A 26,782-nucleotide genomic window follows, 5' to 3' on the forward strand; every position below is an offset into this window, starting at 1 on the left:
CAGTAACTTGAGGATTTAGAGATAATCTCTGTTATGGTGAATTATAATATTACTGAAAGGTTGCAAAAACAGATAAATTGGAACTTCACTGAAGTTGCAAATTGCTGTCCCAAAGGGGAGATATATTTTGCATACATCTGTGCAGCTCAAACTCAGAATCACAGGAACACATACATAATTTCTCTAACAGTTTTACCTTTTCAACACGGACGGACTGGGATTTTTCTCAAAAATGTCCTCAAGATATATGTTTGTATTCTTTTTCTTATCAGTGCCAAGATATATTCTAAGTATCTTTCTACATTTCTGACATAGATGTCCATAGAGAAAAGTGTTCGGATAAGGCCATGCCTTGGGAAGTTGTATTTTAACAGGGATTAGACAGAGTTCAGGTGATTAGCTTGGATTTAGGCATCCCTGACACTTAAAATTAGGTCAATCACTCTTTATGTGTATATACAAATTTTGCTATATGCCTGTGAACCTACTGTGTTATGTTCAGAAAAACTAAAACACAAATTCACATAATTACCAAGAATCACAAAGAAAGTCAGTATCAAAGCAGATTAACCTGTATAAATTAATAGACACAGCTTTAATTTCAGATTAGGCTCTGCCACAATCATCCTCATCCCAGAATTTGTCCTGTTTAATCTTAAACAATAAAAGAAACTTTCCTTTTTTCTCTACAACATACTCTTTATTGCTTACATGATGTCATCCTTCTCCTGCATTAAAAGCAATCTCATGCCAATATGAAACTGCATTTCAGAGGTAGCAATCTCATGCCAATATGAAACTGCATTTCAGAGGTAATATAATCCTGATATATATTTTTCCAATTTGTGCTTTACATGTAGAATTGATAACTATTATGGCAACTTCTTAGTCATGAAACAAGAGGAGATAATGTATAAGAGACAAATTCAAACACAGAAAATGAAAAAGTTAGGAAAATTAACTTATTCTTGCTATTAAATATCCCAAATAATAGATATGGTAGCCATCATCTTGACAAACACACCTAGCTGAAGTGTTTAAAGTCTGACTCTGCTGCTTGTGCTAGGAATCCAACACTGAGATGAGGAACACAATCACATTACATGGTGGACATGTGAAATGTCAGCAATAATTACTTAGTCAGATCTAGAAAGAGTTTTTCTAGTTTGCTGTGTGTACTGATGACCTACCATGCTATGATCTGCATTTTGTGTTTGTAACAAAGGTTAAAGATGCTCAAATTGTTTAATATTATGTCAGAAAGTTATGAAAAAGCTGCAAATGTTCATCAAAACCAAAGGAGGAAGCCAATCCCTACAATCTCCCAACCTGCAGAGAGTTATCACCCATCTCTTCTCAAAATAACTAGGAAGAAATTCTTACTCATGTGAGTTGCCTAATTCTCAAATGTTTTGAGAATACTTTGTGGATATCTGTCTAAAGGTAGCTTTGGAGAGCTTTTCTTCTGTCTGGTAAAGTAGTATAAATTCATATTTCATGGTTGAATTTTGCACAAAGTATTTTCCAAAGCTTTGAGGTATACTTTTTCACCATTTGAAGAACAGAATGGAGAACCTGAAACAGCCTCTCTAGCCACTCAGCCTGGCACTGCTTAACAGGATCCCAGGAACACCAGAAAGCAGGAAAAACCTGCATCATGTTGTCTCTTTGCTAAGTTTTGAAAGCAAAAGTAAGCCAAAGGGAGGTGAAAAACTGGGGAAAATTCTTCAGGCTCCACAGGGAATTTCATTTAAACACTATGCTGAGATACTTGCAACTCTGCAGCTAAGACCACAAAAATCCACAGGCCCACCTGTGTGATTACCACATCTAGCCTTTGCAATTCATCATGAAAAGCAATGCTTCATAGCTTTTATCTTTTATTATTAAAAGCAGATTGTCACATGGCATGTCATATCCATCATTTTGTGCTCACTCTCAGACTGAAAGAGAGAACAGAAAATTTGAAACACGCTCTGTGAATGCTTTAATATTCTTTCAAAGAAAGCAGGTTTTGTTTGAATCCATCTCAACTGTTCTACCAATTATTCCACGGGGAAAATATATAGTCTTCTTCTAAGAAATTATGTGAAATTATCTGCATAGAAGGTGGAGAAAGTCATTACAAGGTTTTGGACAGATTTTTTACTAGTTTATGTGTCCCATACAAACAACATTTAACTATGGATTTGGGAAAACAACATTTGCCCAGAACAAGCTGACATTTTTTCCTCATTTTTCCATTTTAACCAAGCACTGCCTGAGCAATCACTCATTAAGACTAATAACATTTAATATAGTACTTCTTTTTTCCCTTAAAGAGTCCCAAAGCCAACTCTGTGTAGTGGGGTCACTTCCACTGCTGACCTCAGGGATATGACTCCATATGTTATATGCTTAAATCACACAGCAGTAAAGAATCTTTAATAAGAATATTTGATAAGAAATACACAGACTTGATAATTTTAAATAAAAAAGATCCTTTCATGGAATTAATCTTTTTAAGTCTTTGTTATAACATAGTCTATAGAAACTCAACACTCCTTACAGGTAGATTATCTTGATTTGAACATACCAAGCAGAACTCAGATTAGGATTCTCTGGTGTATCTCTTCTGTGCAGGTAGGAAACTGTGGTATTTTTGGGGTCCCCTAGGCGGAGGAGGAATTGAGGAATTTGGCTCTATGTTCTTAGAAGGCTAATTTATTATTTTATGATATATATAATATAAAGAATGCTATACTAAAACTACTAAAACTATACTAAAGAATAGAGAAAGGATGCAGACAGAAGGCTGGAGGATAATTAAGAACTCATGACTCTCTCTCCAGAGTCCCAACACGGCCTGACTGTGATTGGTCATTGAGTCAAAACAATTCACATGTTGGATAAAAAATCTCCAACCACATTCTAAAGCAGCAAAACACAGGGGAAGCAAATGAGATAATATTGTTTTCCTTTTTCTCTGGGGCTTCTCAGCTTCCCAGGAGAGAAATCCTGGGCAAAGAGGATTTTTCAGAAAACATGGTGGTGGACAGGAAAGAGGAGGAAGCATCTTCAGTCATACCCATGAGAGGACAAGCACAGGTTTCAGACACACACAGAGCTCTTCACCTGTGCTAAATCACTAGCTTAATTTCACAAGAAAGAGAAAATCACTGCAATATTCATGTCACTAAATTGGAGGCTTTTCTTTGCTGCCTAGATTCTCATCGGAGCAGTGATTGCCATGGGCTCAGCAGACCGAGATGGCCGTCTCCACCCTGGTGATGAGCTGGTGTACGTGGATGGGATCCCAGTGGCCGGCAAAACCCACCGATACGTGATTGATCTGATGCACAACGCCGCCCGGAACGGGCAGGTGAATCTTACTGTGAGGAGAAAGGTGCTGCCCACGGGTGAGTGAAGGCTGGGAAAGGTGAAAGGAAAAACAGATCCCAATGCTGGCAGCACAAACTGGTGCTGTTTTAAAATAATAGTGGAAATCAAAGTGAATGTTTGTGTCATTTTGAGGAAAGAATTATTGTAAATGTGTGTCCCTTGTTCCTCTGACAAAAATACTGCAACAAGGAGTGTTGTTTCCTTCAGAAGTGGAAACATACTGGCAACCCTGGTGTGGTGATCATAAGTGCTCTGGGTTTGTTCCATGCTGTCTTGGTCTGTGCTGTCTCTTTTGTCCACTTTTGGGACTAAACATTCACCTAAGTTAAAAGCCATTTGAGCTGACTGTGTCAATAAGAGAAAGGCTCAAAGACTGTTAACTGTTTTAGGGCAGGAACTCATTTCACTCTTATATGTGTTAAAAGCCCATTTCTGGTCTCACTGATGTCATCTGGAATTTCCCACTGAACTTCAATGAAAGCTGGCTGAAAATCTTCTGTAGGGCACAAGGACCGGATTCTTCTGTCAAGCAGACATATTCAGAAAATGAACCTAAACCACTATGAAGTATTTGTAGTAAATTAGATGTTTAGACTAACTCAGTCTCAATTGTTGAAAAACATCGGAACCTTGGAAAATGCGTGTGGCAGCATCTATTAAAGCTTTAATGGGAGAATTTGATGACCTTCCATTAGAACCATTGCTTACTTGAGGAAAGAAGTTTATTTAAAAACTTTTAAAACATTTTTGGTGAGTACACTTGTCTGAGGTACCAGAAATGAGCAAAACCACATTCCCAGCCTGTCCTGTCTTCTGCCTGCCTGTGCCCCAGCTCCACTGTCACTGCCTGCGCCGTTCCCCTTCGCTCCTGTGCCAAAAAAGCCGCCCTCCCACTCACCTTCGTCTTCGCAGTCCCCCTCCCACTGCGGCACCGCAGCTCCCTGCCAGCCGTGCTCCTGCAGGACTGACTTTCTTCTGTTACTGACTCCAGAGTCCTCCAGCCAGAAAGGTGCCCCAGCGCCCGGCGCGACGCCCCCTCGCAGCTCCCCCAGCGCGAGGAAAATGGCCAATAACCAAGGTAATGCCGCCGAGCCTCGCCGTCAGCGCCGCACGCACCGCGCGCAAGGCTGGCACACGGCAGAGCCGGCCTTCCCTGCTGCTCCTGGAATATTAAAGGCTCTGCCAGCCACTCTGGGCTCCTGGTGCAGACAGTAAGCAAGCTGGTAAAACACCTGAAGCTGTTCTGGGGCCTTGAGAGAGCCACACCAGGGAATGTGGCGTGTAGCTCATTAATGTTTAAGCGTTTCAGGAGCTGAACAGGTGTTTAATGTGGTGTGTTACACCATAAGCTTTGTGGAAGAATTTAAAACAGCTGGTGTTGGGCGTGACTGAGAAATGCAATGCTAATACATCAGGGCAATTGATTTCATGGGAATTTCTCACTAGCATGAATGTATACAACAGAGGGATCTGGGGTTTTCCTTACCTGTCTGTAGGTGATATATGTATCTTAGCCCTAACTTGGAATTACCGTTTTGTACATATACTTATCCAGATCTGGAACAGAAAATCACAATTCACAAGATCTGGAAAACAATTTGATTAGGAAAATGTGATTTTTTTAGATTAAAATGCCATTTTTTCACAGGCAGGAGCAAAATGGAATTTTTCTGATGAGTATCTATTGCACAATTGACAGTTGAATAGCCATTTAAGCTTTTCCTCCTTTATCATTCTTTTCCTATATTTAATGGCATTCAATTGCATTCTTTCATGGCCAAGCCAGCTCTTGGTCATTCTACAGGGTAAGAGAATTTCCTTTCTCTTGCAGCCATACTGACATAAACAGTATTCAGCTTTCTGAAACACGACAGCCAGAAAATGAGAACTCTCTTGTCACGGACTATGGCATTTAGTTGCAGATTTGGTTCAATAACTCTTAGAGATTTTCAGGAGTATAATAATTGTTAGTTTTTCTTCCTCTTTATACTCTCTAATTACTTTATTTCATAGTTGCAGAAGGACTGCTAAAGGACACACCTGACTGAGAAAACAACAGCTTGTCCTTGGATGCTGTTTATTTTATTAACATATACACACACTGAAGATCTAATTTGCAAACTCTCTACCTAGGATGTATGTGTATATGTGGGAGTGCCTCACGTGTTCAGTAAAATTACTCTGCCACTCTTGTTGTTCCAAACAGAAAACGTAGTACTTACATTTATCTGAAATTTCTGTATTAAAACTGTCAATAAATGCTGATTTGTGTAAACAACTTAGATCTGCAAAGAATATAAATCTTTTTTTTCCCATCTGGAAGTGTAAATTTACTGTTTTCAATTCCCAAAATGCTCACACTAAAGAATGTGTAATCCCACAAGCTTTAACTTGTTTCCTCTTCTTGTTACTGTAAAGCAATACTAAAGTGTACATGGACTCCATTTTCACTTCTGCCCTTTTGAACTTGCCAAACAAGAGCATCTCCAAACCTTTAAATGACCACTGCTTCTGCCATGATACCAACAGAAAAACTACTTGTGATGGTTGTGCATTGTATAACAGCTCTGCTCTTTGAACATTTTTTGAATAAGCTAATCAACTTGTGAGAAGAACATTATGCAGCTAATCCTAATTACTCTGTTAGCTCCCTGCTTAAATTCTTGTAATCCAAACACAAATAATTTTTTATTGGATTTGACGGTGACATTTTCCTCTTGATGACAGATCCACCAGCAGACAAGGGAATAGCGCCTGGTAATGGTTTTGCAATCCAGATAGACGCTGTTTCTTACTTTCCTCCCTTGTAGCTAGTGTAGCAGTCAGTGTTCATGCTTGCTTTATCTGATTGCCCTTGAATGCTCTGCATAATTGTGTAGATTCCTGTCTCTCTGCATCTATTACAGCTCCTAGTTTAACACTTGGGGAAGTTGCTCTGTAGACAGTCAGCTGCATTCACTTTGCATCAGCAAACGTACTGTAAGTCACAGAGCCACCGAGCGAGTCAGGCTGTGACACTGGTGTGATTTATGTTGCAGGAGAACCCTGCCCAGAGAATGGCAGAAGCCCAGGCTCGGTGTCTACGCACCACAGCTCTCCAAGAAGTGACTACACGACTTATGCCAACAGCAATCACGCCGTCTCCAGCAGCACCGCCACACCGCCCGAGGGCTGCGCGTCGCACAGCCTGCAGAGCAGCGACGTGGTCATCCACCGCAAGGAGAACGAGGGCTTCGGCTTCGTCATCATCAGCTCCCTCAACAGGCCCGAGTCTGGCTCCACAATCAGTGAGTCAATCAGTTCTTCAGTTCATGTTGCTCTAAGTGTGCCCCAAATAAAAAAAAATAAATAAAAATCCACTGTCGCTATAGGACACAAAACAACATGAGCGCACACACACACTGCGGCTTTCGAGGTGAAGAGAAGGGAAGTTTATTTTCTGACTCTAACATTTATAGTTTTCTAAAAGTGACAGTGGATTGGAGGGTGAAAATGTCACCTCTCCAATGACACTGGACAAACAGTCTATCAAATTTCTCTTCCTTTATGAAAGAATGCACAACAATAAGTTATTTACAGAAAATGTGTGAGAAAGTTACATTACAAGAATGTAAACATCAGAAGGCTTAGAAAATCTTAAAAAATCAGGGCAACACCCCACACCAATAGTTAAGTTAAACCTATCTGCTAATAATTTATCACAGCAGAGATTTAAACTGGAGATACTCTCAATGTTTATTCAGAGGCACTGCTTGTTTTGTCTTCAACAAAACCAAAGGTTATTCTGACCTCCTGAGCCCTGCACTTCCCACACTTCTTTGACTATCAGAGTAATAGAGGATTCACTCACAAAGTAGATTTTGTCTGTTACTACGTCTCAAAGAGACACTGTAAATAACAAGTAGGGTTATGTGAATAAATTAGTCTCCTATGTGCAACTGAATTAGACTTTTTTTTTTAAATCAAGATGAATTTCAGCAAGTTGAAAAAAAGTTTAGATCACAGCAAACCCTATGAAAACAGCTGTCCAATTATGGGACTGCAGAAGCAACTGGAAGTTGGGAGAACTTGTTTGATGAAGCTGTTGAGAGGCTGATTTAACTGGGTGGAGTATAGGCAGCATAAAAATTACAGCTGAGTATGGGGGATAGGTGTATCCCTCTGTACTCAGTAGTACTCCCAAGGCAAGATCTGCATTTAATAATTATAGCTCCCTTTCTGTTCAGAAGACTAATTTTCTCTGTGGGTCAATTTTATTGCTTTCATATAGACATCTGGTGCCACTTGAGCTGTCCTGGCTGCATCTAGTGAGAGGTCAGACAGGTGTGACATAGGACCCACAGAAGACTCCAACTCAGGTAGTGGCAGCTGGAGGAACAGGGACACCTTTGGATCTTTCCAATGGCTTTCAACCCAATGAGACCTGAGCCCTCTGGGAGAAGAAGCAAAAAAGGCTTTCTATTGAGAGACATCCACATGACCCACAAAATAATGTTAACCACAGCTGAAAAACCAAAAGTGGGAAGATTTATCATTTTGCAAGTTGAAGCCTAATACAATGTTTTCCCTACACTAAAATATATTTTGAAGGAACTGTTATTTTGCCTGAAACTGGTTCCTGACAAAATAAAATCACAATTTCAACTTCAGGGCCAAACACCACTCTTCTAAATTCATACCTGAAAAGCAGCTAAGGGAGTACTGGGAAAACCTTATCTCACAATAGCAAGTTACCTCAGAAAACTTTTTTATAGTATTTCATGATCATGCAGTTATTACAAGAGTTGCTCTTCATGCTACCTCAGCTGAATTTTAAAACTCCATGATTACTGGAATTAATATTGTAACAAAACCATAGCTAATTAGCCTCTTGGGACTCTTGAGTTTTCACATTGCTGAATATAATAGCCAAAGAACTGGAAGTTCTTTGCAGAAGATCAGAAAAGAAAAAAATAATCAATTGTGGTACATACATGTTAATCAGTTAAGTCAGTCATGATTTTTTTAAAGAAAATTATTTTATAGGGAGAATTTGTGGTTGGGACAGATGGAGAGGGAAAAGGGAGAGAAAGAGAAAATGCTCAAGCAATGAAAAATTCTGGAATAGTCTCTTGAAGACTGCAGACCCAGGTTCCAGATCCTGCTTTGCCTCCTACCTTCTAACATGTTCTTTCAGTACTTTTCTTTCTCCACAAGCAACTGTGTAAGTAGTCATTTTTGACGCTCAGTTGAACACCTCCAATAGTAAAGGGAAATGACAGCCTGCTGTGGAAGTGACAAGAGAATTTAATCAAATAATAACTGCATTGAATTTCAGTGATCCCCAAAAGCACCAAAGCCTAAGTTTACAAGAACAGTGAACAAAAAATTACATTTGCTGTAGACAGTGACAGAAAAGAGAAGAAAATACCCTTCCTATATAAATTCTGTTACAAAACTGTAGTAGAAAAAATATCCTGAAGTTTCCATCACCTGTCATCAGTCATGAAAACAATCTAAAAATTATTGACTCTTTCTAGAGTAAGAGGGTTTTTTTTCTTTGCTTAATATTTACTTGGGCAAAGTCATTTAAACTTTATTAACAGGAACATAGCCAGTAGATTGAGGGAAATCATTGTCCCCTTTTACTCAGCATTCACTGGCATCCATTCAGAATACAGCATCTACGTTTTGGGCCCTTTTGTAGTACAGAGAAACTCTCCTGAGGTACCTTCTATCTTGAAATAACACAAAATACTTTAATTAAAATGCACCATAATGGGTAGAAAGAAAGCATATCAACAGTAGGAAAATATCAAATGGATATAGGAAGTGCAATGTCCAAAATATATGATGCAACACTATCAAAATGTGGGCCTGCATGGCACCATGCTAGGTACTCCTTCTGATAGCAGCAATATGTTATTTGGGTATATTGTGCTCTGGTTCCAGTGTCCCTTGTTTCATAGGCAGTGCACTTGTTGCCAGCTCCTGTATCCCCATGTGGAACAGAATCATGTTATGCAGACATGCATACACAGAGTAATGTTGATGTTGTAATTGCAGAGCAATTCTGAAAAATTCACAATGGGCAAAACAGGTCCAAAAAGGGAGCATCATGTGGTCCCAGACACTGTTAGGAGGAGCAGCACCCAGGAAGTTGTCTCACTGGGAACAACCTCAGGGCAAAATTAGGAAGGGTTTCTTTGATTTAAGAATGTTTATTTCAATAACTCTATTCCCTCCTCTACTTTCTTGCAAAAGCAGAAGACTTGAGGTCTTGGAAGAATAAGTATCATCACCACTATTACTCAGGAAGGCAATTAATTATGCACTGTCAGTATTTTCCTTGTTGTTTAAATCACACTTGCAAACTGTATTTTACAGTCCAACAGATTACAACAGCCCTTGTGGAGCACAGGAGCAAACACTTTGTGTCACCAGATGCTTCAAGCACTGCTAAAATCGAAGCAGTCATTCCAGCAGGGATGCTCCTGGCTACAGAGCTGCAGGTTCATTAGTTTGCTGCTTTGCAGCTGGGCTGAAGCTGAAGGGGTTGTACAAAGCTGTCAGGAGAGTTTGCTCTGTCTGTGCAGCTGCAGGACCATCCCATGAAGTGGCAGCAGCAGCGCTCCAGCTGTCTCAAATTCCTTTTTCACCCTCTGGTGGGGTGCGGGCTGCACTGCTCCCACACAGCCTCAGGAGTGCTTCATGCTTCTTCTGACCTGAGAATGAGCCATGAAAGGCTCAGGAGCCCCCAGAACTAGGGATGAAACTCTTTTTCCAAGAGGTTTAGGGTCCTGGTCAGCTTTTCTCTCAATATGGCTTGCTAGGGGTTTGTTGTTACTGTTGGTTTATGGGCCTGCCTTTGCTGTGCAGAAGTTTTCAAAATACTAAATGCTGGGTTTTTTTACTATTGATAGACACAGAGTGAGGGCAGACCAGAGCCATAATTAGGAAACACACTATTTTTTCACATTTTGTGATGGGCAGCACTGTAATAGCTGTCAGTTTGATAAATTAACATTAAGTAATTTGGAGCCAGCCTTTAGATATGAATGTCATTTTTCCTTACTGGTATTCACTTAAACATCCAATTCTTGAGGCACACTTATTTTCCTGTGTCTATAATGGTAGAAATTTTGTTTCCCCTTTTCAAAGCATTGCTTGGGATGATCTCTAATCCAGCATGGGGGATTATCTTGCACTGAACTACAGTTCTGATGTGGGGAGATCAGGAGTGGGAAACGAATGACAAGGATTGAATGAAGAGATTTTACAGGGCAAAGCAGGGGCATAGAAAAGGTCAGCCATGCTTCAAAACTGTATCAGTAAAAAGAGATAAAGTGGAAAAATAAAGAGCTGTGCTTGACTGGTATATCCAGGAGCAAGTCATTTTGCCTAGTGCAGCACGCAGAGGATCTTGGAGTGCTAAGAGATTAAAAAAAGAAAATACACCTGTCCAGGCTCCTGACCTATTTCTAACGAAAGGATTAACTTCCACTGCCTCTAAAATATACTATTGTGCCTTCCCCCAGATCCTGTTCCAACATTAAAGAGGAATGTGGCTCTCATCCCTTCTCCACACATGAGAAATTACAGCTAGAATACTTAAATTTAAGTAATTAATCTATACTTTGCATTACAGTTAGGCAAGTATTTTTAGGGTATCAAGATAATTTCACTATCTGCAGCCTGTGGAAAAGCACTTGCAGACTTCTGGAGGTGACCAGAATGAGATTTCTGTCCCAGAGTTTTATGGAGCAAACTTGCCCTATCTACTTCCTATCTTCCTGATACTTTCACTTTTTGTGTTTGGGATGCAGCTTCATCTAGAATAAGTACTTGTGATCCCCTGTAAATCTCTTTACATCATAATTTTTTTAGAGAGAAACTATGTGTTGTTAACAGACCTTGTTAACTTGTAATTTCCAACGAAGTTGGAAAATTGGCAATATTTCCAGGAATTTTACTGTAGCAGGTACTGTCAATTAGCCCAATTATAAAGTGCAAACTAACTGAAAATACAGGCCTAATCAATAAAAAAAATTTCAAAAATTAAAGACTGTGCATACTTTTTTTGATCTTCTTCCTGCTTTACAACAGAGGAGTTGTAGATTTAATTTGCCCCTACATTGCATGTGCCTGTGCCTGCTGGATTTTGAAAACAGGATAAAACACAGTCTAATCAAAGAAGTTTATTTAATTTCTCAAAACATTCAGTCTTAACTAAAAAGCATAAATCCAAGTTAAGCCTCTGCTGACTGCAGAAAACAGCATTCTGAGTAAGTCCCATTCAGCCCAGAGTGTCTTTAAACTCCTTACAGTTTAGAGATGAAAACCAGTTTGTTGATCAGTGATAGCTGTGAGATCTGTGTTTGTGCAGCAATCTCACACATACTTTTCCTGGGTAAGATGGTGCTTAGGGACATCATTTTATGTGACCAATCTTCAAATTCTAAAGGACAGAGAGCTTTGGAATTAGGATGTCTGTCCACCCCCCTAGGACATTTTTGGAGCATAGCAGTGAAAACCCACCCACAGTGTGCATCCCCCGTGGAAGATATTTGCAGTTTGTGTGCAAGGAATCTCGATTCTCATTTCTATGCAGCTGTGATACTCAGGTTTGAGCTGTTCTGCCTCTTCAGCTACAAAAGCACACTTTCTAAATATGTTTAAGAGATAGTAAAACTTGCAGCCAATAGAAATTTCTATGTGATTTAGTTTCTCAAATCAATATATGCAATTTTCATAGTGAAATAACCTTAAGGGGTCAAAGAGGTTTTTAATGTCATCAAAATACATTGTTGCAGTTTTCAGGCATGAAATATTCAATTGTCTATTTGATATTTTTTGGAGATAAATAATGGAGGATCTTAACTGGATTACTCCCCTCTCTAGATGATTTCTGTCCTCTGGTGTATTTCTGAATACATCATTTGGACCTACAGGTGCTGCCTATGTGTTTTCAAAGAACAAACACTGTGAGTTTTCTTAGCAAAACCCATCAAGAGAACCAAAGTTTGCCTAATAATTCCACAGGGCCCACTTTGCTTTCATTAGAAGCGTGAATTAAAGTCTATAAGTTCCATTATTTTTTTGTAGATATTCAGCTTTCTAAGGTGTGTGCACTCCTTCCCACTTAGCTTCTAATGCCTGTGCTATGCAAGCAAGTATGCTCCATGTCAGCACAAAATAGGATGTTTGCATTCATAGATTCATTAATCTTATAAAGAAAAGGGATTATTTTCACATGCAAGTATGCAGCATGCATAATATTTCTATTTTCCAAATAAGTGTTACCTAAAATATCCTATCAATATCAGGAAAATATTTTTTAGCCCTGATGGAAAGTCCACCATACTCAAGTTTTCAGAAATTTAGATTTTTCTATAGCAATGAAATTACAGGTGTTTATATTTAATATATTCTTCCACTTAAAATCTGATATGCTGGAGCCTGCCAGTTGAATGAGAACCTTTGCATGTTTAGAGAATTGAAAATATCATAAATATTCATTTGATCCCTGTGTAACATTGAAAAGGACAGCTGGCTCAGGGAGGCTCATTTGCTTGGCTTACAGTCTATATCTGTTAACATTAGAAAACATTGCAAGAATTTATCTGCCAGAGGGTTTTAATAGATAAAGCAGAGGTTTGATTCTTTCCCCTTAACTGATACTTTTTGACATTTAGCTATTATGTAGAGGGGGAAAACTGGAAAGTTGCTGTCTAAAAAACATAGTCTCAACAGTTGTGTATAGAAGGACTGAATAGATGTAAAAAAATTACTGATGTAAATCAGAAAAGCCTTAGATATGGTAATGTTTTCTTAAAATCCAATTTTTTTTGCTTGTGGGTCTTTCAAATGAGGAGAAATTATTTTCATATTCAAAAAGCAAGAGGTGATAGATACATCAGTCTTGTTGAACTTATTCATCACTGGTCTGGATGAAAGGACAGAGTGTACCCTCAGCAAGTTAGCTGATGTTACAAAACTGGGAGGAGAGGCTGATACACCTGAAAGCTCTGCTGGCCAGACCTGGGCAGCCTGGAGAGTTGGGGGGACAGGAACTTAATGAAGTTCAGGCAGGCAAATGCAAGGTCCTGCATTCAGGAAGGAATAAACCCAGGCACCAGCACAGGCTGGGGCTGAGGAGATGGACCTGGGGGTCCTGCTGGACAGCCAGCTGCCCATGAGCTGGCACTGTGTCCTTGTGGCCAAAAAGCATAGGGGTGTCCTGGGGAGCATTAGGAAGAGCATTGCCAGCAGGGAGAGGGAGGCGATGCTGTCCCTCCACTCAACCCTGCTGAGGGCACATCTGGGCTGCTGTGTCCAGTTCGGGGCTCCTCAGTCATGAAAGCCATGGAATGACTGGGGAGGGCCCAGTGAAGTGCTAAGGGCCAGGGCACACTCAGCAGGGTAATAATTAGAATAATTAGCATTGACTCCATGACTGCAGAAAGCTGACCAATTGCTTTATTCTCTGTCCTATATTATACTATAATATACTATAATCCCATATTATACTATACTAATTAAGAAGCTTATAACCCTTACAGAAAGTCCCATACAGCTTTGACCTCATTGGTCAATCAATTCAAACACCATCCAGTGTCCAATTAAAAATCATCCTTTGGTAAACAAATCTCCATAGCACATTCCACATGTGCCCAACAGCAGCTGCAGCAAGTGGAGATAAGAATTGTTTCTCTTTCTTTTCTCTGAGCTTTCTCACAGCTTCCCAGGAAAATCCTGGGACAGCTATGTCTCTCTCTGTTCAGAGGATATGTGATTACCACACTAAGGGGGTGATTAGGGAACAGGAACCCACCTGTGGGTGTCAAGAGATAGAGCCAAACAGTGGACATTTGGAAAAAACTGAAACACAGAAAGTTCATTCTGAAAATCTTGTTTCCTCTGAGGGTGGCTGTGCACTGGACCAGGCCCCTGAAAGGTGGTGGAATCTCCTTTTCTGGAGATATTCAAAACCCATGTGACTCAACCCAGTGCAATTTGCTCTGACTGAACCTGCTTTAGCAGGAGGTTAAACTATGTGATCTCCAGGGGTGCCTTCAAACACCCTTCTGTGTTTCTGTGATATATGGTGTTAGAAGCAGTAACTGCATTCAGCAACTGCTCTGGGTTTGTGTACAGCTGACCCAAGCATATGGACACTCAGGTATAATGACACAAAATTTGTTCTCTCTTCTGTGACACACAGGTGTGGTAAGGATATTAATCTAAATCATGGAGAGCAGAAGTGAGTGATTTTTAGCAAATAAAAATATAGAGAAAAATGTAAGTTTCTGGAAGCAGACCTTATCCACTTTCTAAATGCAAAAAATTCCTTTAAATCATCTTGTCTTTAATTTTTTAATTTAATTTCTCTTCAATGAGCTAAGAACTGAACATTGCATGATTAAATACATTCAGGGAAAGCCTCAGCTGCTACAGGCCAGCTCTGGGTCAGTTTGTGTTGTAATGCTGTAAATATCTGAGCAAGATTTCTGAGGTGAGATTAATGACTTCAAATATCAGAGAAGCTTTGGTGCTCTCAGGATTCAAATCTTCCCCAAGTCATGAAATTTTGAAAAATACACTGAGAAAAGTTGCATTCCATTGTAAGATCTTTTGTTAGATAAGGTTTCTGCAGCGTTGCTACTCTCTGCTAGATTATTTTGGGTCTAGGATTATGCCCCTGTCTTGGAAGGATGTATTTTAGCTTAAGGTAGATATCCAACTATAGCACTCCTGAGTATCACATTTTGCATTACTTGATAGTACTAGAGAAAAAGACCCTCTATATCTATTTTGAAAGGCTGCATGGTTTGTATACATATGAATTCATTCCTACAAATTTCCCATATTTTCAACAGTTAAAAAATATTTATTAATCCGTGTTTACAGTAATTTTTCCCTTGCAGTCTCATTCATTGTGTAGTCTGAGAAAACCAAGAAATTAATTGATCTACAAAGGGGCAGCTTGTTTCCCACATTCCCTTTTAACAAAATCAATGGGTTTCTTGGAAAAAATGTCACAAATCCAAGTCTCTCTGTATAGCCTGCTTATATTAAATGCTGCTCAGGTAGCTCAGTGTTTTGAAATAAATGGATCAGATTCTCTGCAAAGTCTCATCCAAGCACAGGCTGCTACTCTTCAATATATACATATGTTTGGAGAACAGCTTGTGGTGAATTGTTAAAAGAGGCATGAGTAGTTCAGTAAAAATTTTTAAGGGTGATAGGAAGCATTTACCACTAGTCGGGAGATTTGGGACTTCCTTTAAAAGGTTACACCATTAAATGCTCTGCTCAGATAAAAATAAGACCCCAAAGATGCAATTTAAGAGAAAAAAAAAAGTATTATATGTTAGCAAAACCCGAATTAAATGCCAGACATGGGAGGTTTCTTTCTAAGAAGAGACCTGCCATGCCAGGAGAGACCGAGTAGGCACACAGCTCTTTGCTGTGACCAGCAGCAGAGAGGATAGCACATGCAGCAGACAAGACCTTTCCCAGGCATTGTGTCACATTTTACAGCCAAGGTTGTCAGATTTAATCAGCAATGTGTCCACCCCTATAAATTGGTCTAATCCCTTTTTGAATCCTTTTATTCTTCTGCCCCTCCAGAAGGTTGCCCAAATTCTCTTTTGGAAGGTGTAGACAGTGAGTTCATGGACAATTCCTTTGAGCAGAGGCTGTTTTCTTCTTTGAAAGAAGCTGTTTATCCTTTGAGCAGAAGCTGTTTTCTTCTTTGAAAGAAGCTGTTTCTCCTTTGAGCAGAAGCTGTTTGCTTTTGACTTCCATGCCTCCCATCTCTGCATCTTTGTGAGTTCATTGCTATGATTTTTGAGATGAGGATACTGAAACAACCAGCAATACTCAGACTTCAGGTACACAGAAGTAACTAGCAATAGTTTGTTTCACTTGTTACTCTTTTACAACTCTTAGTGTCATATTGACTGTTTGAATGAGTTTATGTGTTTAGAGAAGTAGGCACACATTTCAAGGTCTCTTGAGTGATAATAATTAATTTAGGGCTCTGAGTGATAATAATTAATTTAGGGCTCATATCTGCTTAATCTTAGGCAGCATTATTTTTTCCTTACTTGCATCATCTTGCATTTCTTTTCATGAGATCCCGTCTGCCACTTCAGTCAACCCACTCCCTACTGACAGTTTACAGCTCTTCCACGCTTGTTTTAGATGTGACCATTCTGAACAATAAAAATTCTCCATTATGGAAAGTCACAGCTCATTTCTACCTTTGCTCCTTAGCTTTTACCTAATTAATCCCCTATGAGAGTAGCTCTTTCTTACCCCTTCAAAGTACGTATTTCACCACCAAAGGCTCTCTCTAAAAATTGAAAATTTTCTAACATGGGGGGTTTTTTGTGAACAACCTACACATCAGATAATCTGTGTCCCTTAGAAGAATTCATGCTCGTAAAGAAAAGCCCTAAATAAATCCTCCCTTCCCAAGAAAGCATTTGGGACCGTGGCAGCCAGGATATTGTGGCTTAGGGGGGCTCTCAGGCAGAGTTCCACTGGGAAGAGAAGCAAAGAACAGAAACTCCTCAGGATAACATTACTGGGAGGGAAGCAGCCAGGAGATAAATGTCTGTTCATATTGTCTAGAAATGTGCATGAACCAGTTTCTGCTGCGTGGCCATGAGCTCCTCTAGTAAGTCCCTAGATTTGTCCATAAAACCCTATAGAGCATAGCAGTGAAACCTCGAATCCAACAGAGATTCACATTCCTTCTGCACAATTTTCCCACACCCTACTTTGCAGCAAGATCAAATGGCAACATATGGCACCAATACAGCCTGAGATGAGGAACATTAATTCCTCAAATAGCAAAGTGGAGTAGAAAAGGTACCTTGACAGACACAAGCTTTTATCTGATGGTCACCTACTGTTGATCCTTTCATGGCACAACAGAATGAAGGGAGTTCAGGGGCACCAAAACATTTAGAGTAGGTACCTTTATCAGGAAGGAGAGGATCTTTAGGTTTAAAGGGAAGAAGAAAAGAACACCAAGTTCCTCCTCTTTCTCCCTTGCTGCCTTTGTCTCAGGATTTGGATCTGAGCTAGAGTCTCGTGGCTCTCCCACCTCCAGCTTCAGTTTCAGCAGACATCTCAAACAGGCAGACATCTGCTCTATTCACTTGTCAGGTACAAGAAGTCCAACAAAAAATTTTTCTGCCAGATTAATAGGACTTCCCACCCTCCCAGCCTCCCACACCCCTTACTGCTGAAATTATGTATCTACTTAAATATTTAGGCTGGCAAAAACGTCTTTAGGTTTAGAAATGGCAAGCATGGAAATTTCAGTTGAGGCATCTCTACCCCTTCTTTCTTACTATCAAAATTCTTACTTTTTTACATAAGACAGTCTCATTTTCAGATCTTCACTAATATATAGTAAAGACATGACAATTTCAGACATATCTTTTATTACAAATGCCATAAACAGGCAGATTTTAGTTTAAGAGATTCTTCCTGATGCTTTAAGAATAGATTTGATGAAAAAAGCTCTTTGTTAAACTGTTTAAGAGCCAACTTACTCTTTTATTTGTTTGCTCGCTGATATGTATGTATTAGCAGTTATATGTCTTCATTAAGGGCAAAATAAACATAATTTTTTGTAGAAAGTGTGGCTATACATATTTAGTATATTTTAAAACATAGAAATGTTTAGACATTGTGACATAAATTCAGTGTTTATTTCCTAAGCACCAATGCATTTCTGAAGTCCATTTGTTGTGTCTGTGTTAGTGAAGTTGTGTTTTAATTTTTATTCATGCCTGAACCATAGTGGTAAAGAAGCATGCAGTTTGATTGTGGCTTGCACTTCAGAGTACTCACTTATATTTTCAATGTTCCAAAAATTAATTTTTAACGCTGTAAACAACACTTACATCCACACTAGAAACAAAAGCCATTTTGAGGTATGTCTATTGTGACTTCATATCAGATGTGCAGTCTGTGTTAGTCACCAAAACCTTAGTAAATGTCTATCAGGGTGCTGAGAAATTTCTTCTGCAGCAAAGTATTCTGAACACATCTCCTGTTAGAGCTTTGGTTTATGTGAGCATTGATAGCCTAGATATTTCCCAAAAAGTGTTTGAACCTTTTCTTTCATTTTTCCACGTTCTCTGTAGATAATTAAATGTTAAAGTTCTATTATTTTTGAAAAAAGAAACACACTGGTTTTAAACCAATTTGAAGGTGGATAGTGAGGCTGAGCTGCTTTGTGCTGTTTTCCAGGACTGAAGTATGGGACTGCAGAGGAATACTTAAACACCATTAGGATCTAATTAGACTATATAGTCATTTAATTGTGATAAGCATATTTATGAGTACTTGGGAGAAAGAAAAATAGCATGCTCTTTGGGGAGCCTAGAGAAAATACTCAGCTATAGCATATGCATTTAGTTAAAAAACAGAAAATAATAGAGTATAAACACTGGTCAAAAAATCAAGAACAATATTTATAAAATTCAATGGAAAATGAGAGAAGAGACAGAGCAAGAGTATGGATGGAGTAAAACGAAAGGTGAAGAACCACAGAGAAGAGCAAAAGGAGAAGCTTTGTTCTGCAATGTTTTAAGAGGGCTGAGATCTTTTGATGTAGTACATGTCTATGTACTCATAGCTAACTGTCAATTCAATTCTATTCATTTATTATTAATACCTAATTAGAGAGCTGCACATCTCAATAAATCTTCAGTATTATGTCTCTTTATCAATAAACACATTTGAATGGAGAAGAACAATTTCATGTAGCCTGGGCATTTTCAGTAACGATTTTTGTATCTAAAATAAATAATATTTCTTGTGCCTCTATTGCAACATGCAAATAAAGAAATTCTGTAAAACAGGAGGTGGGAGACAATTTATGACTGCTACTTATTATATAAATTTATACCCGTTCCCTGTTTTAATGCCTTATTGTTTTCCTGATCTGCTTATTAGGTTGTTTCATGCCAGGTTTGCAAAATAGCTAAATTATAAACTTTGGACTTCATATGTATATGCCATGTGTATATATTCATCTGGATTCTGAATTTTTAGTGAAAAAACACAGCACTGTGTTATTGCAAATGACATTGCATGAGAATTTATTTTCTTATGTGCTTTTACACAAGCTGCTTTTTAATTCATATAAAACTTCCTTCTAAAATGAACTCATTTTCTTTCATTTGTGAACATCACCACTTGTTTCAGCATATGTTAACTGTGTCTATTATCTCTTGTCTAGCTGTACCACATAAAATAGGGCGGATAATTGATGGAAGCCCTGCGGATCGCTGTGCAAAACTTAAAGTTGGAGACCGGATCTTAGCTGTGAATGGCCAGTCTATTATTAACATGCCTCATGCAGATATTGTGAAGCTAATTAAAGATGCAGGTCTCAGTGTAACTCTTCGCATCATTCCTCAGGAGGGTAAGTCAATGGCCCTTAAAGACAGGAAGAAAATTTTAAGTAGCCTCCAATTAGCTTAAATTATGTCAGCGCTTGAAAGAGCATCTTTTGTTCTCCTTCCTCTGCTGTAACGTGCAGCACACCAGAATTATGAGCTTAGAACTAGCTCAGATAGGATCTGATTTCTTGAAAAGGTTTCAGGTTATGAAAGGGGTATTTATAAAGCAAACCTGGAGAAACCTGACAGAGAAAGAGGATGTTAAGGTCTTTTGCAAGAATTGTCTTCTACATGGAAAAGCACTCTACAAGAGAGCCAAGTTTTGAGTTCATTCCTTTATATCTTTCTATAAGCCAAGCCAAAGTTTGACAAAGTGATTCACAAGAGACTGCAATGGCTGTCACCAGGAATGTTCAGCTACCAGCTACGTGTGACAAAAACTGATGTGAAGGAAGAGTCCAGATTTGGCAGTTTCCTCCATCACTATCACATAGTGATACATCACTGTAAATGCGCAAGGCAGGAAATAACTGAACCCTAAATTATCTCATTTCTAGGGTGAGGATAAGGGGATAGACTCATTATTCTGGTCATTGCTCCACATCTAATCAGTGAAGATCTTTTGATGTTGGTTCCTTGAGGTTTGGGGTTGATTTCAGGGCTTTTTTTAGTTTAACAATGTGCTGCACTGCTGCATGAATTGTACCACATTAATGAGACCATGTCTCTATATCTCAGCAACAAATACCAGTAGAGCTGGGAATGACACACAGAAAGTAATGGAATTACTTAATGATCCATGGCCCAGTTAGATGACCTTCACCTTATGCTGCTGCATCCAGCAAGGCAACAGGGAAATTGTCTGACACTGGTCACAGACTGCAACTGAGGGACCTCATCTACTTTGTTAAATGAATTCAGTGAAGGGAAAACACAAATGTACACAGATTTAGAATTCATATCAATTAGCACCCTTGTAATTACTGGAGGTCAGCTTTGCAGGCATCTAAAACAAGTGGGATACTTCATACAGTCCATGAAGTTTGTTTAAGCCTCTCTGGTATCCAGGTTAAATAACATCATTAATAGTTTAGTGTAAGAGATGGATACATTAAATTAGAAAGAAAGCAGAGGTGCAGCTGAGTTGCAGTACTACAAGATGTTGTCAGGTGCTAGTGGTGAGAAATTATCTGTGCCAAGGCACAGCTTCCCTGTGTGACTGTGTGACACTGGACACCTCATTTGCCTTCTGATATTAGCTTCTCAGCTTAGAGGAATTGGTCAAAAATCTAATACCTCTGTAATATACTTTCAGGTAAAAAATACCATATAAATGCAAAACAGTTTTAGAAGCAGCTCATGATTTGACCAGTTCATCCATAGTTATGAGAGTAATGTAGAAATGAGGGACAACACTTCCAATCTTCCTCTCTAAAACTTGCAATACAAAAGAGACTCACAGATGCAAAATGGGCAATTACAGCCTTAAGCATAGTAATTACACAGACAAGTATTGCTTATGCCTGCATGAGGAGTGTTTTAAGTGCAAATATGCAAGCTTTTTTTGACAATTAATCCTATATTGAAAATATTTTCAATAAAGTAGCCAAAATTTTTGTAATCATTGTGAGCATAAATTAGATAAGTAGAGAATATGCACCCACAGGGAAAAACTCACATGTTAAAAAAAAAATAAACCACATAAAAATTAAAACTAGATTCAAAGGTAAAACTAGGCAAGATCTGTATTGTGTGTAGCTACTGCTGTTAGGGATGTTCAGCCATATGTGTGTCCATTTTGTTTGTTTTGCACCATGCCACACTGGCCTCACTCCTGTTGCAAGGAGGAGTAGAAAAAACATATTTGCATTTGCTTTTGATAATACAGGAACTTCTGCAGTGCTCTGCCCTCCTATGGGTGGAGTCTTTCTCATTTATGCATCCTAATAGGTAAATGGTGAACAGGACTGTGTTAGAGTGTTGGAAAAATCACATTTGATATGAGCTCAGTACCAGATGAGTCTCCCCCCAAGTCCAGCAGGAAGCCTGAAAGAAGATTGGCATCTTTTATTTATAGCAAAGCAACAAAACCATATTTCCTATGCCAATCTCTCTGACTTTTTGAATTTTGTGCTGTTTGGAAAGAATGGTTCTGTTTTTCTGCACTGTTCCTATGCGAAACCTTAGTCATTTGACATAACACAGTGAAATAAAATATCCGTTTAAATGGTTAGTCAGAATTTACTGAGATTGGGTTTACTGTTTTACTGTTCACAGTCCCCAAAAATTTAAAGACAGGAAACTCTTGATGAGCTCAGAGACAGCAGGACCTAATGTGTTCCTAACACTAAACACCAGTGTTTTAGCTTTTGTGACAGGTCTATCATCCCAGTGGAGAAAGCAGTAAAATGTTCATTCTCTCAAAATGAATTTTTTTTCTAAATGGAAAGCATTCCAAATATCTTGTAGCTGTGCTCAGGCACATGAAGGACAGGGAGGTTGCTCAGGACAGCCAGCACAGCTTTACCAAGAGTAAGTCCAACCTAGTGTCCTCCTACAATGGAGTAACTGCATCAGTGGACAACGATGGACAAGGGAGGAGCTATAGACCTCTCCTGTCTGGACCTCTGCAAAGCCTTTGACATGGTACCCCACAACATCCTTCTCTCTAAACTGGAGACAGATTAATTTGATGAGGGGACTGTTCAATGGATGAGCAGGTTGAGGGAGGCGATTCTGCCCCTCTGCTCTGCTCTCATGAGACCTGACCTGGGTTTCTGAATCCAGCTGTGGGATCCTCTGGACCTGTTGGGAGCAGTCCAAAGGAGGTCATGAAGATGATCAGAAGGCTGGAGCATCTCTCCTGTGAGGAGAGGCTGAGTGAATTGGTGTTGTTCAGCCTGGAGAAGAGAAGGCTCCAAGGAGACCTTATTCTGACCTTGCAGTGCTTAAAGGGGGATTATAAGAAATATTGGCGTAGACTTTTTAGCAGGGCGTGTTGTGATATAGGACAAGTGATCTTACAGCTTTGAACTAAAAAGGAGCAGATTCAGACAGATATAAAAAAGAGTTTGTTATTTTTTTATGATGAGGGTAACCAAACCCTGGAACAAGTTGCCCAGAGAGGTGGCAGATGCCCCATCCTGGCATTCCTGTCAAAATTCAAGGCCAGGTTGGACAGGGATCTGAGCAACTTGGTCTTGTTGAAGATGTCCCTCTTCATTGCAGGGGGGTTGGACTAAACAATCTCTAAGTGTCATTCCAGCCCAAGCTCTTCTGTGACTCTGTGATTCTATCATTCCATCATTCTGTGATCAGTAATTCTATGCTTTAAAAGAATATGTGAAACATGGAAGCAATTTCCCTTGTTCAATTGTGTTTTAAATAATGACAGTGTCAACCAGAATTATAGAAGTCACCAAGACTTTGGATCCCACAGACTATCAAAAGGAGACCATTAGGTTCAAATGTCTTAAAATCTAATTATAACCTGAGAGAGTAAAAGCGACAAAGCATAAATTTGCCGACGTAGCGTGTGACCAAAAATTATGATTGTGTACCTTTGCCCTTTATTAAATGCTGCACTGTGACAGGTCTTTAATCTCCATCTCCCCATGATGCAGAGCTGAACAGCCCAGCCTCAGCCCCCAGCTCGGAGAAGCAGAGCCCCATGGCGCAGCAGCACAGCCCCATGGCCCAGCAGAGCCCCCTGGCGCAGCAGAGCCCCGTCGCCCAGCACAGCCCCGTGGCGCAGCCTCCGCCTCCACAGCCCCTCCAGCCACAGGGACACGAGAACAGGTCTTGCATTTTCTCATGGTCTTTTTTGTTGGGTTTTTTTTTTTTTCCTTATTTTTGCCCCTTCTATGTTAGTCTGGAGTCAGGAAGATATTTTTTTATGGTGGGTTTAATCTCTGGTATATCATTTACCAGCCAATTTCTCGTGTGTTATTTATGTGTGTACATTAGCAAATTTATCTGTGATGGAAATCAAGTGGTAGGGGGACCATTTTGTGCCCAGCTGTATTAAATGCCATTTATAGAAAAAGTGCACACAGGCTGTGGGATGCTACAAGTTTCTGTGACCTCCAATCAACACTATTTAGTCTTTGTATTATTTTTTTAGCATGTTAAACAAGGCTGATTACACTGACTGTCTTTATGCTGATCTTCAGTAACCAACACATATCATCAAGATCCTCTTCCCCAAATGATGCCAACTACAGGATTGCAACTTTTCTCTTCTGTAAATACTTGAGTTCACTTCTGATTCACACACTACACCCTCTAATTCTCCTTGCTTAACAGATGTAGTACTTTCATTTGCCCAGAATTATTTTCTTTCAATTAGTCATACAAGGAAAATTACTTTGTCTTATATATTATTGAGTAATTTCTCCAAAAGTGATCACCTCCTAGAAGACATATGTTTCTGACAAAATTCAATACGAAGTTTTCACAAAAGTCATTTCGTGCTATTGGAAGTCACCATTAAATATCTGTTAAATTGGGAATTTTCAAATGGGAGCAGCAAATGATATTAATTTAGGTTCCAGAAAGAAATTCTGTAATAATTTTACTGCAAAGTGTAAGCTCTAATTGCTCATGTCACCATTTACATATTCAGCAAAAATTACAGTGGCTCCATCTGTGACTAAAAACATTATCTTCTGATATGCAGCTGTGGCCATATATTGGGAACCTGCCTAGAGACACCCCTTTTTTCAGAAAAAGGTCAACTCTTGCTAGTCCACACAGTATTATTTTTCACTAGATTTCATAAGTCAGATTACAGCTTGTTTGTATAGCCACATACATTGTTTCTTTAACAAAATAAGATTTTAAAACTCTTAGAAATATTAACTGGGTTTTTTTACTTCCAATATTAAGGCTCAGTATCACAGTGAGCCTAACAGTAGGTTTGTCCTCTATCTTCTTTTTACAGGATCATGATACTGAGTGAAGTAAGAGGCTTGCAGCATGTATGCATGCAGGTCTTACTAATCGTGGCATCAGTCTATTTTGACCTTCTCAGAAAAGTCAAAGGGAAATTTGTGTCTGGTTAGACATTCAGATTATTAAAACTATTGTGTAGGAATATTTCACTGTAACTACATTAATAAATTAATGAAATTTTGAAACATATCAGACAATTTGAAACATTTAGATTCAGATTACCTTTTTGTATATAAATCAACATAATCAAAAACAATGCTGTCATTTTTTCAGAGTGTAATTTTTGTAATCAATAAGTACATTTCAAAATCTCTTTCAAAGTCTATAAGTGTCTCTGTATCTGTATGTGTCCATGAACAGACACGGTCACTTGGTTGACTGAAACTTTCCAGTCCATTATTAAAGCAGAATTTGAAATGTCTATTTCCTGTACAGGAAATAAATATTTCCTTTGGCAGCTAAGGAAGAGTGTAAGAACATCCACTCTGTGAACATTTTTGTTAAAATATAACCTAAACCACTATTACAGAATTACCTTGCTAAAAGTGTTCAGGACTTTCTGTGTGCCTCTTTAGCACACCACATGGCTGAGGTAGGGAAGTTTGCCGTGAGGAATGTTCTTTACTTCACCCTGAGGTGCCATTATGTGCTGATTTCCATGTGCTAAGGGAAATTCCCATCTGAATAAGGTAAATAACTAGACACTGTATCTCAGAAAGTCACATTTTCTTTCAAATTTTAGGACCCATCTCCCTGTAACCATTTACCAGCTAAAGCAATATTTTGCTTGTTATTAATTCCTCATAACCAAATTTATTTTCTTTTCACCTTGTGCTATTTCTGTGCATAACTACTGACATGAATTTACTGACATAGCTTTTCGCCAGATAGCATCATAGGGAATGCATAATAAAAAAAATACACACTATAATAACAGATGTTATATCAAAGAATATCTCTCATTTAAAAGGTACAGCTAAGACAAAGAATTTATCCTTTTTTAACCTTAAGAAGCTCACAGTAATACTTTATGTCGATGAAAGGGAATATAAACTGCACTGATATTCCATTTATTCTATAGAAATATTAATTTTGGGGAAAACCACTTTATAAACTCAGTGAATTACTTTGTAGTGAGTATAATGGGTGTTTTCACACGCAGCTTCATCTTCAAAATAGGCAAAGTGGGAATCAAGATGCTTTTTCCGTTCCTGTCCCTTTGAGTCCAATCCTGATCTCACTGATACAAGCCGCAAAATTGCACAGTATGACCTGAGGGAAAATTGCTTATGCCCATGTTTCAAAAGCACTCACTGTTTTCAGCTGCCTCGGCTATTTACCCCTGAGAGTTTTGCTTCCCTGTGAAAATCTGTTCCACGCAATTTTGCAGCCGGGCAGCTGGCTCTCCCTCCTCACTACTGCATGCAATGCAAATTCCTAATGGTCTGCTGCTCTCTGAAACTGAGCCATTGTGCCTTCCTCAGCTACAGGTCAGAAGTAAAAGCCAGGCAGGACGTGAAGCCCGACATCCGGCAGCCCCCGTTCACGGACTACCGGCAATCCTCCACGGACTACCGGCAGCCCCCGCTGGACTACCGGCACCCGCCGGTGATGGATTACCAGCAGCCACCGCCGCTCGACTACAGGCAGCCCCCGCTGATGGACTACCGGCAGCACTCCCCCGACACCCGGCAGTACCCCCTGGCCGAGTACAGGCAGCCCCAGGTACAGGCAGGTGTTGGGAAGGATGAGTTTGACAAGTCTCACAGATATGTCTGCGTGGCAGAAAGATTTTTTGAATGTAGAATCTGAAGAAGGAATAGAGATGGAAGCAAGTTTTGATGTAGGAGGAAAGAATTGCTGAGCCAGTCTGGCTGGATAACCAAGGAGGCAAAGGGTGTGTTAGTTAGAAGGGGTTTTTATGACTTAGAGCAAAGGATAAACCCACCTCAAACAAGAAGATGTTTTTACCAAGCAGAAAGATAGCACAGGCAAACAAGTCTGCCTATGTGGCAAGTAGAAAAAAGGTCTCCGAA

At 39.3% G+C, this 26,782-nt stretch overlaps 1 protein-coding gene across 3 annotated transcripts in view; it reads left to right on the plus strand.

The window, feature by feature from the left end:
* MAGI2 (membrane associated guanylate kinase, WW and PDZ domain containing 2) overlaps positions 1-26,782 on the plus strand; it is a gene marked incomplete at both ends in the record, with an annotated part of 698,114 nt that overhangs the window by 631,129 nt on the left and 40,203 nt on the right. For 2 of the 3 annotated variants that reach the window (XM_084205312.1, XM_084205313.1), the window contains 5 exons: positions 3,206-3,398; positions 6,420-6,668; positions 19,631-19,816; positions 23,417-23,591; positions 26,231-26,471. In XM_084205312.1, coding sequence (XP_084061438.1) covers positions 3,206-3,398; positions 6,420-6,668; positions 19,631-19,816; positions 23,417-23,591; positions 26,231-26,471 — 1,044 coding nt within the window. Of the gene's footprint in view, positions 1-3,205; positions 3,399-4,372; positions 4,460-6,419; positions 6,669-19,630; positions 19,817-23,416; positions 23,592-26,230; positions 26,472-26,782 lie in introns of all 3 variants that reach the window. The other variant, XM_084205311.1, reaches the window with a different exon arrangement.

Source organism: Fringilla coelebs (assembly GCF_963513975.1).
Source record: "Fringilla coelebs genome assembly, chromosome: 5".
NCBI lineage: Eukaryota > Metazoa > Chordata > Aves > Passeriformes > Fringillidae > Fringilla > Fringilla coelebs.